General features: G+C 39.3%; 1 protein-coding gene across 2 annotated transcripts in view; it reads right to left on the bottom strand.

Moving 5' to 3' along the window:
• IKZF3 (IKAROS family zinc finger 3) overlaps positions 1 to 13209 on the bottom strand; it is a 92829-nt gene that overhangs the window by 24782 nt on the left and 54838 nt on the right. For both annotated transcript variants that reach the window (XM_059148130.1, XM_059148129.1), the window contains exons 4-6: positions 6947 to 7207; positions 5826 to 5993; positions 3845 to 3961 (exon numbers count right to left, since the gene is read on the bottom strand). In XM_059148130.1, coding sequence (XP_059004113.1) covers positions 3845 to 3961; positions 5826 to 5993; positions 6947 to 7207 — 546 coding nt within the window. The remainder of the gene's footprint in view (positions 1 to 3844; positions 3962 to 5825; positions 5994 to 6946; positions 7208 to 13209) is intronic.

Raw genomic sequence — 13209 nt, 5'->3', positions numbered from 1 at the left:
TCAGAATGGAACATGATATCCAGACTGGGACTCCCAATTTAAAGAAGAAAACAGAAATGAAAACCACATCAGGAGTAGTGGCAATAACAAAAGGCTTGGCTTGTGTGAACTGAACATTCTTTACATTTTAGGGGCACCTGGCTCGCTCACTCAGAAGAGCCCATGACTCTTGGTCTTGGAGTCATGGGTTGGAGCCCCATGGTGGGTGTAGAGATGACTAAAAGAAATAATAAACTAAAAAAACCACATTCTTTACATTTTGGATTTCAGGAAAAATCATGGGAACTATCTGAAATACAAAAGAGTAATATATCGACTGACATGCTGTTTTTATTTTACTTGATTAAACTGTGACTTTATACATTTTATAACATGAAACCAACATTACAAAATATTTGTTTTAAACAAAGAAATCAAAACTTGCTGACTTAGTTAACCCTTTATTTTTTGCTGAGACTTAAAGAATTTGCACGCATCAAACCACCCTATGAAATGCAAATTAACTCAACCTCTGTATTTCAGCATTTCCTGAATCACCGTAAACCACTGAAGATAGCTAAAATATTTCTTTCATACTTTCCTAATTTGACATTCCTAAAAAAATAAAAAAAGCGTTATGGGGATGGGAAATAAGGTGGTAACCTCACTTTGAAATCAGTATTTTGAACTTAATACTCATAGAGGATAGTATACTGGTTTTCCCCCCTAACTCCAAGAAACTCAAGATACACATACACGCATATGTGTCTACTGGTGTGTGTGCTTCTCTATTTCTTTCACAAACCAGATAATATATAACTTTAAACAACAACTAATCAAGCCATATTTTCCCAAAGTGGAAAAAAACCAAGATGTGTAATTTTTTTAAAAGATTTTATTTATTTAGGGATGCCTGGGTGCCTTAGTCGGTTAAGCCACTGCCTTCGGTTCAGGTCATTATCCCAGGGTCCTGGGATCGAGTCCCACCTCGGGCTCCTTGCTCAGTGGGGAGCCTGCTTCTCTCTCTGCCTCTGCCTGCCTCTCTGCCTGCTTGTGCTCGCTCTCTCTCTCTGACAAATAAATACAATCTTTTAAAAAATTGTCAAAAGAAAGATTGTATTTATTTACTTGACAGAGAGAGATAACAAGAGAGGGAACGCAAAAAGAGGGAGAGAGAGGGAGAAACAGGCTTCCCACTGAGTGGGGAGCCCCATATGGCGCTCGATCCCAGGACCCTGGGATCATGACCTGAGCCAAAGGCAGACACTTAACAACTGAGTCACCCAGGCACCCCCCAGATGTCTATTAACTGATGTACGGATTTAAAAAAAACAACAACACTAAATCCATACAATGGAATATTATTAGGCCATAAAAAATAATGAAGTGCTTATATGGGATACAACATGGATGACCTTGAAAACATTATGCTAAGTGAAAGAAGCCAAACAAAAAAGGCCATGTATTGTATGATTCTATGTATGTGAAATGTTCAGAATAAGTAAATCCATAGAGACAGAGAGTAGATCAGTGGCTGCCAGGCGCTAAAGAGGAGGGAACTGGAGAATGACTGCTAATGGGTACAAGGTTTCTTTTGAGGGTGATGAAAATGTTATGGAATTAGTGGTGATGGTTGTATAACTTTGTGGATATATTAAAAACTACTGAATTATACACTTTTTAAAAAGGTGAATTTTTTTTTTTAAAGACTTTTTATTCATTCATTTGGCAGGCAGAGATCACAAGTAGGCAGAAAGGCAGGCAGAGAGAGAGAGGAGGAAGCAGGCTCCTTGCCGAGCAGAGAGCCTGATGCGGGGCTCGATCCCAGGACCCTGGGATATGACCTGAGCTGAAGGCAGAGGCTTTAACCCACTGAGCCACCCAGGCGCCCCTAAAAAGGTGAATTTTATGGTAGGTATATTATATTGCAGTGAATTTTTGAAAATAAATATAGCTAACCATGAAAAAAACAAAACTTCCAGTGATTTTGAAGCAAGTCACTCAATTTTTTATGAGTTTCAATTTCCTCACCTCTAAAATGAGGTGGTAGGATTAGATGCTGTCTTTAAACTTCTAGCTTTAAATATTAATAATTTTATTTGGAATATAATAGATTTTTATAACCTGGGAATGTCTCACAGAAAGAGCTCTATTGCAAACATTTCTCTTTAGAAATAAGGAGGAAATCCAACTCTTTGATAAAACCAAAGATGCCATCAGGATAAAAAGCAGAAGCATTGCAAACAACAGAATTCAGTTGGCCAGCTCCTAACACCATAAAATAGGCTTTATCTAAAAGAAAAGTTTCCTCTCACTCAAAGTAAGTACAGCTAGGCTACTAATGATTTCCACTCCATTTTCCCTGAGTTTCACATTATTTTTTTTCATATTTTTGTAATCTTTCTGTTTTACAATATTCAAACCATTCAACAGCACCTACTGCTGGCAAACAACACATCCCCTAAGGATTCAATACTCGGAATACACAACATGTCCAATTAACCAAATAAAAATGTCAGGCAACCCAATCTATGGAACCAGAATAACAGTCACCTGCATGGGACAAAGGACAACTGCAAAGATGTGACACAAAGACGTTTCATGCTGTTTCAACTGTAGAGTGAGAAGGAAATAAAACCACAATTGATATATGAAAAGCATCTAGTGTTTCAACCAATTGCCCCTAGGCATATAATTCAAAACACTGAATAAAATATGATATTCCTGAAGCCAAAGACAGACATCACAATAAATCATATGAGTAGATAAGTATATGATTTGAGGGCTTTGGGCAAAGAAAATCCTTGTAGTGTTGTTGTTGTCAGTGTTTAAAGATATTTATTTATTTATTTATTTATTTATGAGAGAGAGAGAGTGGGGAGGGGGAAAGCATGTGCATGGGTAGGGTCAGAGGGAGAGGGAGGAGACTCCCTGCTGAGCAGGGAGCCCAATGTGGGGCTCGATCCCAGGACCCCAAAATCATGACCTGAGCCAAAGGTAGACACTTAGCTGACTGAGCCACCCAGGCGTTCTGAAAATCCTTGTAGTTTTAACTGACTCAGCCTCAGCCAGCCCTCAACCTGCTCTACTCTTAATTGCTCTTTCAGGGAATGGCAACTGCATTCTTCATCACATCCCACATCAATCTGTTAGGAAATCCTGTTGGCTTTACCTTTAAAATGTTTAGAGAATTAGAACATTTGTCATCACCTCTACCACTACCCCAGACACAGTCTTCTCCCACTTGAATTACTATAATGGCTTTCTAACTAGACTCTCCAAATCCCAATCTTGCTGCAAATAAAAATTTCTTCTTAATAGCCAAGTAGAGTGATTCTTCTAAAATGAAAAGTCCAATTATGTTACCTCTCAATTCAAAACCCTTTGAAGATCTTCAGTTTCACTTGGTAAAAGCCACCCTTTATAATGGCCAACAAGGCTTGATAAGATCTGGTTTCCCATTTCCTTTCTGGCCTCATGTTCCCTTCCCCACTCTGCTCCAGCCACACAGGACTACTTATACTTCTTCAAATTCAAACTCAAGCCACAGGGCCCTTGCACTTGCTATTTCCTAGTTCTCTGCAGGGTTTTCTCCTTATCCCTTTAAGTCTGTTCAAATGTTGCCTCCCTGACTTACCTTCTTTCCCCCCAGGACGTACTTCATTTTGCTTAATAGTACTTACTACCTTCTAATATACTGTATATGTTACTTATTTACTTTGCTTATGGTGGTCTGCCTTTCCCCATTAAAATATAAACTGCAAGGACAGACTTTTGTTTGTTTGTTTGTTTGTTTGTTTACTATGTCTCCCATCACCTAGAAGAGTAGATGCTCACTACATGTGTGTAGAACGAATGAACTCACCAGTCTCACCCAGGTCCGTGTTCTGAAGTAATGTACGGCAGCGCTCCTTATGCTCCTCGAGGGAACTTCTCTGCTTGTAACTCCTTCCACAAAACTCACATTTATAGGGTTTCTCAACTATAAGGAGAGCACAAGGGGGCACTCAGTGACCTTTAGGGGTTACAGAACAAGTGGTGTCGTGGGGCTCTGTGCAAATTGTCCTTTAGGAATGAGGCTGCTGAAAGAAGTCAGGGTATTTGGATACCTATGCAGCTATATTATTTTTAAATTTAGTAAACTGAAATAAGATGATAATCTTCAATTGACTGTTATATTTAAGTTTTCTTTAAAAGAATAGCCTCCTTTCACATGTGGAAGGATTTGGATTTAATGACTATCACTGAGCACAGTGTTTTGGTTCTAGATGAAATGTTATTTCTTTAGGAAAAAATATAAGGCTGTTTGTTTGTTTTTTTCTCCTCAAGGAGGTTAGTGTGGCTTAAAAATGAAATAGAAAGAAATCCCTTATTTTGTGACATCCATCTGGTTGTAAGTAAAGAATGCTGGGAATTAGACATTCAGCCAGAAACTGATGGATTTTTCAGAGTTCTGACATATTTGGATAAATTTAGTTTATCCTTGCTAAGTGGTTATAGTGAAGTCTGGGCTTGAAAAAAACTGAGCTAATTATAAGTAATAACTTCAACTCTGTGTCCAGGGCTGGCCTTTCTGATTTGTTGATAAATGTACCCTATGAATATGTCAGAGTTTTAGGAACTGAGATTTTTATTTTCTAATCCTGCTGCTCTGGTTAAAACAGAGTTTTGGGACTTAAAGTACTAAAAGATCCCTCTCGAATCCCAAATTAAAATAAATGCAGGTTTGCTAGGGCTAAAAATGTTGTTACTCGCATAGTCCTTGAGAATCTATCTAAAAAGTGACCACTATGTTTGGATCTTACTTGAAAAAAGCAACAAAAGAGAACTATTCTAATTTATTTGGACCAAATTCATCCTTAATTCATTACTTTGAACAATGAACTATAAAAGAAACCTTTCTCTCACTACTTATGGTCTCTCATGGTGGGTTTTGCTTGGGCTGACTTGTTTAATCCTTAGTCTCTGAATTGTGACCAGTTGTGGGTTTGGGGCTGGGTTTTAGTCAAAGCAGTATGTGGATTGACATAAAAACAAACCTTTTTTTTTTCTTCAATTAAAAAGTTTGTCAGATAACATCAAGAACATGAGGTCCCAAATTTGAAAATAAACTCAGTTTTATTTTTCTAGGAGGGAAATTCTAAACGTTGAAAAAAGTTTTATTATCTTGCTTGGTTAAAATAAAGAGTGAAAACATCAAAATAGAACATAGTTGGGTTTTTTTTTTTTTTATGAATTCTTTTGCTGCTCATCTTCTAGAGATTAAAAATAAATAGGCTGACCAAGAAGAAAGTTAGGTTTAAGAGATGCACACTTAAAACCAATACAACGTTATACTGTCAATTATATCCCAGTTTAAAAATTTTTAGCCCAGAATGGCCAAAAGGAACCCTCTGACAATGATTTATACTCCATTTACACTTTTATGTAACTTACAGACTGTATGTACATCATGTGCTTGTCCAGACTTCTGAATGAAAAGTGTGTCTGTGTGTTTTTTAGGAAAGTAATCTCTTAATAAAGTTTACCATAAGAAAATACTGATGACCATAATTTTTTCACAAAAAATTTAAAAGGCATTTTTATAGAGCAGACTTTTCCTGTCTCACTGTCTTGTTCTCTAGGGGAGCAAGGATGGTAAGGAGATGATCATCCCCATTGAGCCAGACGGAGAGCAATTAATGCCTTAATGGAAGTGTAATTAGCCCTAGAGGTCTCTGCTGTTGTAACCCTTCAGAACAGGAATGACGGATTGAAACCTCCATACTTAACTCTTTCTAGTTTCCTCAGTGGGCACCAAGGAACACATATTTACTAGATATGGAACGCTCATTGCTCTCACTTACCAGAATGTGTCCTAAGGTGACCTGTGAGTGCGTCTCTTCTCTGGCATGCATAGTTGCAGAGGTGACACTTAAAAGGTTTTTCCCCTGTGTGCAGTTTAATGTGGCGGAGGAGGTTACCTTTCTGAGTAAAAGATGCCCCACACTGATTACACTGGAATGGGCGTTCACCTTTAAAAAGGACAAAAAGGAGACTTCTGATCACCCAGCAAGCAAGTGGCAAAGCATATGCACAGATTAGATGCCTATGGCAAAAGCTCATCTTTTAGATAATATCTGTTCATATCATATTGGGATCAGCTGGAGCTATACTTCAAGGCAAGTGTACAACTTACTTCTGGAGTCTTCCCTGTAGGAGAGAAAAAACATTTCCCTTCTTCAGTCCTCCATTCCCAAATAGCAAGACTATTTTACTTATCGTCTTGGATTACAGCAAAAAATAAAGAAAGAAAGAACCAACATTCCCCCCCCGCCATCAAAAAAACAAGAGTAGCTCTGGAAGTGCTTTCCAGATGTAAGTTTGTAACACCACTTACCATTCTTTTTTAATATAATCTCAATCTGAGAAAAAAAGAATCACAGACTCAAATCTTAATAAGGTATGGAGGGCCAGAAGTGCTTCTTTTTTAAAGTTTCAGATGTCAGATGGAGTCTATTGGGCTCAGTGGGACTGTGCGTTTGTATGCATTTCTACAGGCTGGCTGTTTATTGTCTGAAAATAAAATTTTTAAACTGGTAATAAAAACTATATCGTTTCAGCTATCAAATTTGAACCCAAATTGTCTGCTTTTTAAAAAGTTATGCAAAAATGTATGAATGATGCTTAGGAAGCACATCACACAATTCAACTTTTACTTATTAAGTGAAGAAAAATATTTGGCTGACCTAGAACACTCAGCTTACTACAGTATTTTTATTCATGACATTTGCAATGTTTGCCAAATGGATAGTAAAACAGGAATAAAAATCACTGGGTAAATGAAAAGGCAGAGAGGGAGCAATACATCAGAATTACAGCAAAAATCAATGGAAGTAATCAAAAGTCATCCCAAATTCCACCATTTCACTTCTCACATGGTTGCATTAGGACAGTTTTCAGAAGAATGATAAAGAAAACTATTTACCAGTATGGCTCCGCTTATGAACCATTAAGACATTGAAGCTAATGCAGGATAATCCACACACATCGCAGTTCATCTTGCCACTGGCTGGCCTGCTACTATCATATGAGACAACATGTCTTTCCAACTTAATGTTTTCATATTCATTATATTCTCTTGAATAGCTGTATGGAATTTCAGGCTCTTCCATATTTCCCATGGGCTCTGGCTTTAAAATATTCTCATCCCTTTCAGAGTATTCATCTTTCACTTTCATGCAATCATCTGCAGGGAAGGAAATGCAAGAAATGAACAATGATTGTATTTGGAGTTATCAAAGCGGCTCAAAGAGAGAGACCCACAACTGACAATTAAATACCAAATGAAGCTAATATAATACAAGAAACCACCATTAGGATGAGCATTCATTATTTGAATTCAGAACCACAGTCAGTGGAAAACACACACACACAATCACACACACACACACACACACACACAAATAGATAAGAGTTTTAGACCATCCAGAAAATGAGAGAACGGATTTAGCCGTCACTGCTTAAAGCAACCATGAAAAAAACATTCTGAGCAACTCTTCTCCAGTACTGGGGGAAAAGAAAGGTTCTCAGATTTAGTACCTTTTCTGGTGGCTGCAGTTAAAAGGCAAGGTGGTGGAGCTCTTCAGTTTCAAGAAGAAAATACTGTTTTAATCCTTTAAATGCATTCAATTTAAGCAACTAAGAGTGAGGTTTGAATATTTAAAATGGTTTTTCTGATTTTAAGAGCCATGCTTTGCCTCTTCCCCTTCCATGTATATGCACTGCTAAAATGAGTCTTATCTCTCTGTTTCTCTTGGAACTGATAATGAGACAACCTTGTATATAGAGGAAGCTGGCTGTACTAGTGAAATACTGTTGAGAAAGATAAAAAGAGAAGTAATTCTTTAACATACTCTTCTAAGGAGTCACTTTCATTGACATAGGTAAATGGAGCTCAGCCTAAGCAAGGGGAAGCACACCTACACCCATGGCAGGGCAGGTGGAACTCAAAATCTTAGAACTGTAGGACTGGACAGGAGAGGAGGGCCTGGCCCACATGATTCAGCTGACCAGGCACTGTCTTACAAAGAGCTGCAATACTCTTAAGCTGAAGAAATAAGAAGTGAAGAAGGCAAATTTATGTAGTGACACTAATAACACCTAAATAATTGCCTGATAAAATCATAATAAATACTTGCCAGGGATTTTCATATATAAAATAAGCTGTATAAATGCTTACTTTTTCCCAACATTTATTTTTAGAAATTGGAAGTTATGCTTCCTCATGAGGAATCATAAATCAGTGGAGTCTTTGGCTGGAAGAGATCACCTAGTCCAACCCTTTGGTGTTTTGGGTAAGAAAATCTGGCACCAGAGATCTTTTCAGTGACTTGCCCAAGGTTACACAGTCAGTTAACAGCCAGTGGGTGATTAGAATGCTGACCTCACACACTAGATGTAGAAAGTCTAGGTGGCTTCTTACTAACATATTCCACTCTCCCATCAGTGGTGTAGACATTAAAAAACAAAACACTGAACAAAAGATACTTTAAAAAACTGCATCCCTTCCAAAAAACACCAGTAAGTGCAGCTCCTGTTGCCACATAGGAGGAAGTACAACTGCAGCTGTGCCTGGCTTGCTACCTTCAACTCAAGTTTCAATTTTCACTTCTATCAAGGTTACCTTTTATCTATATTAACTGTGTTTGCTTAATAGAGCAAGACAGGGCCTAACCACCAACCGAGGAGCCATTGCTGCAACACTGTTCCTCTGCTTCTCACCACGGTTCATGGTTCATAGCATTTCACTCTTTGCTTAGAAGAGATGTAGGGCTGTAGGATCAGTCCAACATGTTTAAAATTTGCCCATTTAATGCATCTGAGTCACATATGAATTCATATCCATTTCCTACATGGAGAGAGATTCATTCCCTTCTTTCTCTGGATAGGTCTTGCCTGCCTTTCAGATAGAATTTGTTTGCTTAAGAGGTTTTGTTTAAGAAAAAAAATTTAAAAGAAGGATGCACCTGAGGCTTGTACCCTCCTCCCTTCCTTCATCACTCCAGCTGTGGGTGATATCCCACCAAAGCTTGAGTGCTCTTCAGTTTGCATGTAGGCGTTTAAAAGAACCTCAACGGAAAACTTCAGCTACTGAAAACCAAAAACAGCAGATAGGGGCCAGCAGAAAGAAGATCCTTTTCATTTTGGTTATAAAATGTTAATATGAACAGACCCAGGCCAATCCATGGACAATGACAATTAAAAACTAGGAAGATAAATGTGTGAGGTCTTTCTGAAAACACAGGACAAAAGAGAGTTGTTCCTTCCCTCAGTACTTGGTCTTTAATGGGTTTGACATCAAATTGAAATACTATACCGACCCGGCTCAAGAGAAAATCTTGGATTTTGTCCCTTAGGATTTAGCTGTAGAACAAAAAAGATGGTATTTGAGACACAGACCTCTGAGGGAAAGATAAGAGACACATGGATAGGATATAGGAAAAGTCCCTGGTACTTAATGGACCAAGAATTCTTCGGACAGTTGTTGGTTTGTCTTTGGAATTGTACTATTTTTAGATGAAAGAACTGAATGGCCTCTCTGTATGGTTACTGGGGATGAACAATTCATCATGCTCTACCATGTAAAGATACACAGAATTGAATATTAGAATACATTAGTACTGAGATACACATGGGATTTCTGAGAGATTACTGGGTGTAGCACTTAGCCTCCAAACAGAGCCCACCACAAAGATCAGCAAAGACACTAATCTCCTTCTCTTGGGAAGATTTATTGGAATCAAAGGGGAGCATTCTACTACTTAGTATCCCTTGAAAATATTAAAAGTATGTCTAAAATCAAACTTGTCATCTTTGAACCCAAGCTTGTTTCTAATTTTTTTTTTAAAGATTTTATTTATTTATTTGAGAGAGAGTGGGTGACAGAGAGCATGAACAGTAGGGAGGGGAGCAGCAGAGGCAGAGAGAGAAGCAGGCTCCCTGCCGAGCAAGGAGCCCGATGTGGGACTCGATCCCAGAACCCTGGGATCATGACCTGAGCCGAAGACAGCTGCTTAACCCACTGAGCCACCCAGGCGTCCCAGCTTGTTTCTAATTTATGACTTCATTATAATTCCAAGTGGCATCTTCCTTCTTCCCGTTCCAAGTCTTAAAAGTGGAATCCTTTTCCTTTAAATCTCCACATCAAATCAGTCTTCAAGGCCTACAGATTCAGGGTGCCTGAGTGGCTCAGTTGTTAAGCATCTGCCTTCGGCTGGGGTCATGATCCTGGGGTCGAGCCCCATGTTGGACTCTCTGTTCTGAGGCAGAAAGCCACTTCTTCTCCCACTCCCTGTGCTTGTGTTCCTCTCTCACTGTTTCTCTGTCAAATAAATAAATAAAATCTTAAAAAAAAAAAGACCTATAAATTCTATTTCCTCAGGCTCTCTGGTGACAATTCCTCTTTTCTGTTTCCTATTGCAATTTGGTCTAGCCTCTCATCCCATCATACCCAAACTCATCCTGTCTCAACACTCCTTTCCAGACAGATCTACTACAAAAGTAAGCTATGCTTTCTATATCCATATTCTCAAATCTCATGTAAAATTCCCTCTAATTGGGCTCCCACTTTCACAATTCACTGAATTCACTGAATCTGCTCCCCTGAAGATTATAAGTCATCTCCTGATTCCTATACCAAATGGCCTTTTGTGTGCTATTCTCCCCAACTTCTCTGTAGCCCTTTATACTACTGACCATCATTCCTTCCTCTTCTATACTCCTATTTGTTCAGTGAAACTGTAACTTCTTTCCTTACCTCTCTGATTGCTTCTTTCTATCTCTTTTTCTCCATCTGCCTCCTAAACACTACCTGTAATGCTCTTTTTCCTTCCCTTGACATCTTATCCCCTGTGGTAATTTCATCTACTCTTCAGGCTTCAACTACTGTTTTATATATGATTAATTCCTAAATGTGTGTGCCTGATCCAGATACACACACACACACACACACACACATGCAGGTGTAATCTCTCTCCCCTTCTTCAGTCCTTCATTCCCAAAGGACTCCATAGGTATCTCCCCAGTTACTCAGGCTAGACTCCTTACTCCTTATCTTTCCTTCGTCTTATTTTTGCGTCCCACTTAATCACCCATTGGTTCTATTTTTTATCCTCTCTCCAATCTGTTTCTCCTCCCCACTACTTTGTATTCCCAGTATCCTGGATCTCAGGTAATCTCTGATTACCCTCCACATTGTTCTCCCTGCTCCCTTTCTCTCTCCTTCCCAGTTCATCCTATACTATACTACCATACTATCCTTCCTCTACTATAGCTCTGGTCATATCATGACCCTGTCAAAATTCTTCAATATTCTCTATTGCCGAGTTTAAAAGGCCTTTCAGCGGGGCGCCTGGGTGGCTCAGTGGGTTGAAGCCTCTGCCTTCGGCTCGGGTCATGATCTCAGGGTCCTGGGATCGAGCCCCATGTCGGGCTCTCTGCTCAGCAGGGAGCCTTCCTCCTCCTCTCTCTCTCTGCCTGCCTCTCTGCCTACTTGTGATCTCTGTCTGTCAAATAAATAAATAAAATATTAAAAAAAAAAAAAAAAGGCCTTTCAGCATCTGGCCCCAACCTGTCTTCGTAATGTTTATTTTGAATACTCATATATCTTTAACCAAACTAAACAACTTCTAAATATTCTTGCTTTTATTTATTTATTTATCTATTTAAGATTTTATTTATTTATGACAGAGACAGTAAGAGAGGGAATACAAGCAGGTAGTGGAAGAGGGAGAAGCAGGCTGTCTACTGAGCAGGGAGCCCAGATTCCAAGCACTGAGATCATGACCATAGGCAGATGCTTAATGACTGAGCCACCCAGGGGCCCCTATTCTTGCTTTTATTATTTCCACTGCCTATAAGGTCTTTCCCCAATGTTGCCACAGGTGGGTCCAAAACCTAAAGATTCTTTAAAGCCAATACTAGTATGTTACTTCTTACCCACCCTCCATCCCCTCCAGGTGCAAAATAATCTGTTTCTTGTTTCTCTGAGTTACTTATAAATTCACCTCATCTCCCATATGATCATATAAGCTATCTGAGGTCAGAAGCTACACAGGTTGTTGTTGTTGTTGTTTTTTTTAAGATTTTATTTATTTATTTGACAGATCACAAGTAGGCAGAGAGGCAGGCAGAGAGAGGAGGAAGCAGGCTCCCTACCGAGCAGAGAGCCTGATGTGGGGCTTGATCCCAGGGCTCCATCCCAGGGCTCCATCCCAGGGCTCTGGGATCATGACCTGAGCCGAAGGCAGAAGCTTTAACCCACTGAGCCACCCAGGCGCCCCCCTCCCCCCCCCCTTTTTTTAAACTCAGTATCCCCTTTGACACTACTTGACCTGTATCTGTAGAGACCAGAGGCTTTGTGGTTTGAAGATAGAAATGTTGGGGGTCTCATCATAGACCTACTAATTTGGGTGTGGAGACTGGAAATATGCATTAAAATTATGCTCTGCAGGTAAATCTTAGGTACAAATGGACTTTAAGAACTGCCACTCCAGGGGGATGGGATGGGGGCAGAAAAAAGCACAGCTGCTCTACAGTTTGATGCAATGCTCTGCATAAGCTACACACACATTAAATACTTAGTACACGAATATACCACTGCATTAGCCTCCTAACTGGCTCACAGTGTATGTGACCTCTATAATACATTTTATTTCCAGATTAATCATCCTGTAACACTAAAACTCCTTTTCAGAAACTTTCAATGATTTCATTTTGCTTATAGAACAAAATCCAAACTCCTCAGCAAGACCTTCAAGGGCCTGTCCAGAACCTGCCCTGTGCCTACCCAATCATCTCATTCCTCCTCAATCAACCTTTTCTCTATACTAGAACCTTGCTACTCGAAATGGGGGCCTTGGATCAGCAGTTCCAGCATCCCCTGGGAGCTTGTTAGAAACACAGACTCTCAAGTCTCACCCCAGACCTACTTGATCAGAATTTGCATTTTAACAAGATCCTCAAGGATTTCTATGCACATTAAAGTTTGAGAAGTTACAGCAGCAATTTAATGGCAATTTTCCAAGCCTGTTTTCTAGTCTTTCCAACACCCAAATGCCCTTCCCTCACATCAATATTCTATTCAAACTTCCAGATGCTATTTAAATGCCATTTCCTCCATGCAGTCTTCCTCGATATCCTAACATAGAAAAAAATTCTCATTTCTATTCTTTCTCCTATACCCACTTC

Source organism: Mustela lutreola, chromosome 15 (genome assembly GCF_030435805.1).
Source record: "Mustela lutreola isolate mMusLut2 chromosome 15, mMusLut2.pri, whole genome shotgun sequence".
Lineage (NCBI taxonomy): Eukaryota > Metazoa > Chordata > Mammalia > Carnivora > Mustelidae > Mustela > Mustela lutreola.
This window is presented reverse-complemented; position numbering and strand designations above follow the sequence as displayed.